Raw genomic sequence first — 7,216 nt, forward strand, 5'->3', positions numbered from 1 at the left:
TCCAGCATAAAAATATCCCTCATTTTATCTCTGCCCATGTCCCAACTGAGTTCCAAACATTGATGCCCTGAAAGAGAGAGAGAGAGAGGGTGGGGCACACAGAGCTTCAGCTATGGAGGGGAAGAATGAGGGGCCCTGAAAGGGAGGGATCAGAGCCCATGGTATGGGGGGGGAATGGGGACCTGGGAGGAGCAATGGGGAGGCATGCAGAAGCTATGGTATGGGGGAGGGGTGAATGGGATATACACAGAGTTCCTGGAATGAGGGGTGGGGCTGGGAGGGTTGCAATGAGTCCCTGAAATAGTGGCGAGGAGGGTGGCTCACAGCGATCTTGTCAGGGAGAATGGATGGCGACTAGGAGTGCCTGGTGTGTGCAATTAGCTCAGCCTACAGAAACATAAAATGTGTAACCTCCTAGTTATGTTTTAAATCAAGATGGGATATTTTTTCAAAAGAGATGCTCTAGTTCAAATGTTAACTAATTCAGGGAGGTCTTATGGTCTGTTACCCAAGAAGTCAGACTAGAGATGATCACAGTAGCCCTTTCTGGCTTTGTAACTTGTGTGTGTGCGCTACAAAGTCAGATTACAGTGAAAGATTAGTTTGTAAAGCACTGCAGGAAGAATTGTGCTATGTTATTTAGGTTTAGTATAAAACAATCCTATATAAGTTTTTCTGTGGATAATGAACAAATTAAGTTTTCCTTCACAGCATCTCGTAGTGCTGCCGTCATTGACCTTCCATATTTCCATTTTAAACACTGAGTTTTTAAGATTTACAGCTCTTCCATAAAACTTCAGTTTGTATATCTTGGATACCCTGAGTTTGTTTAGCTAAGTATTTTTCTGCTCAGCCCCTGCTGAGGCTTTTTATTTTATTTTATTTTATTTTATTATTAAACTAATGGGATAAGTAGCTGGGTGGTTCTAGTCTCTGTAGCTGCCTCTCTGACCCTAGAACTCCAGTAGGCAGGAGAAGGCCTACTACAGAATAGACTTTGCATGGGGAGAGAAGGAAATGCAGGAGACTTTGCATTTGCACAGCCAAATTAAAGCCCTTCATAGACCTCACTTAATATATGTATAGTATTACTCCTGGGGGAATTCTGTGCCAAAAAATTAACAATTTTGTGTACAGTATTTTAAAATTCAGCAAAATTCTTCATATTTTGTCAAAATAACATATAATCATGCCAATTTCAGTTACTTTGTAATTTTATTTCAAAATACCTATCAGCAACTATGTCTCTAACAATAGACACAATTTCCTCAAGAAGTAGAGAGTTAAGGAAACCCCTATGACAACCTAGTTCCTGTTTCTCTGCTCCCTCCCCTACAGAGCCCAGCAGGAGAGGTAGACCCCCACACCCCTATCCCCCAGAGCCGAGCTGCAGGGACCCCCCCCAGCCCAGACACTTACGCACACATCCCTTATCCCCCTGAGCCTAGCTGTGCTCTCTTCCCTCCCTAGCCCAGACACTTGCACTCTCCCCAGACCTCCCCAGAGCCCATTTGAGCTCTCCCCCCCCCCCCCCCCCCCCCAGCCGTGCCCCCCCCCCCCAGCCCAGACACTCATCCCCTGCCCACCAGAGCCCAGGATCCAGAAGGAGAAACAGACTGATTCTGGGTCCTGGGTTTATCCTGCATTTCCTGCACTCCACCTCCTTCCTTCAGGGCATGCTTAGTACTGCAGCTGCTGGGAACCCTCCAACTCCCTTTCCCTCCTTCCTGTCAGCATCTTCTATTTGCGAACTCGGATCTATGGGGTCCAGCAGCTCTGCAGCCCATTTCTGTGGGAGGAAAAGTAAGTTCTGCGCAAATTCTACCTTGCGCAGAGGTGCAGAATTCCCTCAGGAGTCATAGTATTCACTTTAAATATTTGAAGTGTATTCCTAGTTATATAATCCAAATGCTGTCTGAGCTTGCACTTGTATTTTTTAGACTTTATTTCTGTTTGGTCTGAAAGTGACTTGTAAAACTATGTCCAAAATAGGAATGGAAACAGTTGGTTTTTAGTAATTGGGTTTCCCTAGTGCTTCTGCTAGCCCAGCTTACAAAAAGGATTGTTCTTTTTATGGTATTCATGATATGAATACTGTAAAAACTTCACTCTCTCTATCTTCTTGGACATTTTAATTCTATAATATGACTATTCAGAGGAATTACAAAGAAACAAATAACTTTTTGTAAGGTTTAAAAAGTTACCTTGTTTTGAAATAAGTATAGAATTTTTAAATGATCATTATTTAAGGCAGTGACCTTATTTTCATACATGGCTGTAAAGTGCCTAGCAAGCTGTTGGCACTACAGTAGAAACTGTACAGTTATGAATTGATCAGTCAACTACACACCTCATTTGGAACCAGAAGTATGCAGTCAGGCAGCAACAGACACCAACAAATACATTTAAAAAAATTTTTTTTAAAGCAAATATAGCACAGTACTATGTTAAACATGAACTACTAAAACAAAAAGGGAAAGCAGCATTTTTCTTCTGCATAGTGAAGTTTCAAAGCTGTTAAGTCAGTGTTCCATTGTAAACTTTTGAAAAAACAGCCATAGTGGTGGTTTTTTTTTTTTTTGTTTTGTTTTGTTATGAACAACCTCCATTCCCAAGGTGTTTGTAACTCTGAAGTTCTACTGTATATAATTATACATGAGTTACATAAATTACCAACTTGAATGTTTTCTGTATGTCTATGTATATTTTGGGATAAAACAGTAATTGTTTACATTCCATTTTTAGGTTCAAGGTAAAGATCCATCAGTGGAAGTCACGCAGGACCTTATTGATGAATCCGAAGAAGAACGCTTTGAAGAAATGCCTGAAACTAGTCATTTGATTGATCTTCCTACTTGTGAACTCAACAAACTTGAAGAGATTGCTGATCTAGTTACCTCTGTTCTCTCCTCACCCATCCGTAGAGAAAAGTTAGCGCTTGCCTTGGAAAATGAAGGCTACATTAAAAAACTATTGCAGCTTTTCCAGGTTTGCGAGAATCTAGAGAACACTGAAGGTTTACATCATTTGTATGAAATTATTAGAGGAATTTTGTTCCTCAATAAAGCAACTCTGTTTGAGGTAATGTTTTCTGATGAGTGTATTATGGATGTTGTGGGATGCCTCGAGTACGACCCTGCTTTGGCTCAGCCAAAAAGGCACAGGGAGTTCTTGACCAAAACAGCAAAATTTAAAGAGGTTATACCTATAACAGACTCTGAACTTAGGCAAAAGATTCATCAGACTTACAGGGTACAATACATTCAGGACATCATCTTGCCAACACCGTCAGTTTTTGAAGAGAATTTTCTTTCTACCCTCACTTCCTTTATTTTCTTCAACAAAGTTGAGATTGTCAGTATGTTGCAGGTAAGTGAATCGAAGGTGGGACGGGATTGTAAATTGAGACTTCCAATTGTGATTTTGAGGTTAATTGTACATCTTTAATTCAGTGTTGTTTAATCATGTATATCTTTCATTCTGTTTGCACAGTATCCTTGGTGCTTCCCCACACTTTAAACAGATGTTAGTTATATGACATAAAAGCATAAAAATTGAGTTTAAAATACATGTCAGATGGTTGTAATGTATCATAGTCTTCAAAAACTGATTATAAATAGCAAAATGCTGCAGTGGAAAATGGTGAATAGACTAGAAGTACCATAATAACTTTCACACATCTATAGTGTAGTCCTCAATCTGTGAGTGAATTACAATGCATTTGAAACTGTTTTCATCAGACAGCATGCAGTTTTATTTCTCTTATATTTATGGATAGCAACACTTCAATGTGACAAAATATTTTCAGAGCAGATCCTTAATCCCCCATTTGTAATAGGTATCACAGGAATGTTTCTGAGCATGTTATCTACATTAGTGCTATTCATTTGTGGCACCAAGTAAGTGCTCTGGAAAGATTGAGAGTTACTATTGTAAACTACTGTACCCTTTTCAGGAGTCTGATTTGTCTTGCGTACCCATAAGTTACACCTCACTTAGAAACTACTTGCTTACAAAATCAGACATGAAAAGACAAAAATGTCACAGCATAGTATTCTGAAAAATTGCTTATTTTCTCATTTTTACCATATAATTATAAAATAAATTGACTGAAATATAAATATTGTACTTACATTTCAGTGTATAGTATATAGAACAGTATAAACAAGTCACTGTATGAAATTTTTAGTTTGTACTGACATCACTAGTGCTTTTTATGATTTTTTTTTTTTTTGTAAAACTAGGCAAATATCTAGATGAGTTGATGTACCTCCTGGAAGACCTCTGGTTGAGAACCTCTGCTTTACAACAACCAACTTAATTTGATTAGTGCTTCTTGACATCAGTGCCCCATGGTGGTATTTAATAATAAAAGCAAAACTGTTGTTGGGCTTAAAAACATTTATCAGACACTTACTAGCCAGAAGTACTAGAAGAATAGCTTGGAGCACCACCAGGAAGTACCAGAGACAGTGCTTTGGTGAAAGGCCAATTTATGCTTCATATGGAATTGTGGGTAGTCTCTATTTTCCAACCCAAATTCTGTTGCTGTATTACGCTAGCACCAGAGTAAAACTGACAGGTACCTAATTGATTTTATTCTGCTCCTGCTCTAGGCCGTTGTGCAGAGAGGGTTTTCTCAAAGGGTGAAATTGGTTAATCTCTGGGCATGGATAGTCTCCAGGAAAGGTGAAGGGAATCAGAAGATATACTAATGGAAGTGAGGGATCAATAAAAATCCCAGAAAGAGAGCAGAGAGGGAGGAAGGCATAAGGGATGGTGTGTAGTGAGTGAAATTCCCAGAAGGTGCAACAGAACACTGAGAGAAAAGAATATATATAAAAGGAATTGCTTGCTTTTAGGTTGTGGATTGTATGAACTTCTCATACTTTAGTTAAGTTTGACATTAGTTAACTGATTTGGTAGCCTAAAGAAACTCAAAAATAAAACTGCCAACTAACAAAATTAATAGAAGAATTTGGGTTTGAGACTCTGTTCTCTTAAAGAGAAACCTTTCTCCCTCATTTATTTTTGTTTATATGGGATCTTGCTACAGATAAAAATGAAATGAAAGCTCTTTATTTTCTGAGACACCATCTCAGGACGTTGGGGTCATTGGTGTTTGTTTTACAGACGCTCCCCGAGGTACGTAAACCTGATGTACGCAAATCCGAGTTTACGGAAAAAGTTCTGTAAGCTAGAAACAGGAGTGGTGGTTTTTGTGTGTGTGTGTAATGGTTCGAGATACGTTTCCGACTTACGCAAAATTCAAGTTACGCAAGACGTTCTGGAACGGAACGCTTGCATAAGTCGGGGAGGGTCTGTATTTCTTTTTCCTCCAAACGCTGTTTTAGTGTGCTGTTTTTCCAATTTAGGTTTCATCAACTTATTTGTGAAAGTCTGATTGCATCTTAACAGAAAACTCTGATCCCTGTGCTGATTAACTCCTTTCTTTACTGGCCCCTGAAGAGTGTTTGAGGCCTTGATATGTTCTGTCACTTCTCCATTACTTTCAACTACTGTAATGAAAATTTTGCAGTCTTAAGTTTACTTGATTTTTTTTTTTCTTTAAATAAAATTTAGATGATCGCTGTAGTTGCGCAAGTATCCAGGTTTTGAAATGTGTGCAAGTGGGGCACACTGACATGTTTATATTTTAAAAGCTACTTTCCATAAGCCACCTATTCCACATCAGGATGGCGACGGTGGCTGCTGCTGCTAAAGGTGTATGTGAATGAAAGTAGTCCCTTCACACAGGAGGGAAAATCTAAATTGTTGTATTACCCCCTGTAGTAAAGACATGCTTGTCTCAGTCCCTGGAAAAATCATGGAGCAGGTCCTTAAGGAATCCATTTTGAAGCACTTGAAGGAGAGGAAGGTGATCAGGAACAGTCAGCATGGATTCACCAAGGGCAAGTCATGCCTGACTAACCTAATTGCCTTCTATGATGCGATAACTGGGTCTGTGGATGAGGGGAAAGCAGTGGATGTGTTATCCCTTGACTTTAGCAAAGCTTTTGATACGGTCTCCCACAGTATTCTTGCCAGCAAGTTAAAGTAGTATGGGCTGGATGAATGGACTATAAGGTGGATAGAAAGCTGTCTAGATTGTCTGGCTCAATGGGTAGTGATCAGCAGCTCGATGTCTAGATGGCAGCCGGTTTCAAGCAGCGTGCCCCAGGGGTCAGTCCTGGGGCCGGTTTTGTTCAACATCTTTATTAATGATGGATTGCACCCTCAGCAAGTTCACAGATGACACTAAGCTCGGGGGAGAGGTAGATATGGGGGAGAGTAGGGATAGGCTCCAGAATGACCTAGACAAATTGGAGGATTAGGCCAAAAGAAATCTGATGAGGTTCAACAAGGACAAATGCAGAGCCCTGCACTTAGGACAGAAGAATCCCATGCACTGCTACAGGCTGGGGACCGACTGGCTAAGCGGCAGTTCTGCAGAAAAGGACCTGGGGATTACAGTGTACGAGAAGCTGGATGAGAGTCAACAGTGTGACCTTGTTGCCAGGAAGGCTAATGGCATACTGGGCTGCATTAGTAGGAGCATTGCCAGCAGATCGAGGGAAGTATTTATTCCCCTCTATTCAGCACTGGTGAGGCCACATCTGGAGTATTGCATTCAGTTTTGGGGCCCCCCACTACAGAAAAGGTATGGACAAATTAGAGAGAGCCCAGCAGGGAGAAATGAAAATGATTAGGGGGCTGCGGCACATGACTTATGAGGAGAGGTTGAGGGAACTGTCCTTTTTTTAGTCTGCAGAAGAGAAGAGTGAGGGGGGGATTTGCTAGCAGCCTTCAACTACCTGAAGGGGGGGTTCCAAAGAGGATGGAGCTAGGCTGTTCTCACTGGTGCCAGATGACAGAACAAGAAGCAATGGTCTCAACTTGCAGTGGGGGAGGTCTAGGTTGAATTTTGGGGGAGGAAACTATTTCACTAGGAGGTCAGTGAAGCACTGGAATGGGTTACCTATGTAGGTGGTGGAATCTCCATCCTTAGAGGTTTATAAGCCCTGGATGGGATGGTTTAGTTGGGGTTGGTCCTGCTTTGAGCAAGGGGTTAGACACCTTTCTCTTTAAGAGACAAGAGAGGCCTTTCCCAATAGTGGAGAGGACTAATAAATGGTTTTTTCTTTTACTGTGACTGCTCTGGAGAACACCTTTTTTTTTTTTTTTTTTTTTTTTTTTTTTTTTTTTTTTTTTTTTT

At 40.6% G+C, this 7,216-nt stretch overlaps 1 protein-coding gene across 4 annotated transcripts in view; it reads left to right on the plus strand.

Annotated features, from left to right (window-relative positions):
• Positions 1-7,216, plus strand: part of PPP4R3B (protein phosphatase 4 regulatory subunit 3B) — an 84,795-nt gene that overhangs the window by 20,172 nt on the left and 57,407 nt on the right. For all 4 annotated transcript variants that reach the window (XM_024194905.3, XM_024194904.3, XM_024194907.3 and 1 more), the window contains exon 4: positions 2,746-3,369. In XM_024194905.3, the coding sequence (XP_024050673.1) occupies positions 2,746-3,369 (624 nt within the window). The remainder of the gene's footprint in view (positions 1-2,745; positions 3,370-7,216) is intronic.

The sequence above is a fragment of the Terrapene carolina genome, unplaced genomic scaffold, assembly GCF_002925995.2.
Source record: "Terrapene carolina triunguis isolate 2854851 unplaced genomic scaffold, T_m_triunguis-2.0 Scaffold132, whole genome shotgun sequence".
Classification (NCBI taxonomy): Eukaryota; Metazoa; Chordata; order Testudines; family Emydidae; genus Terrapene; species Terrapene triunguis.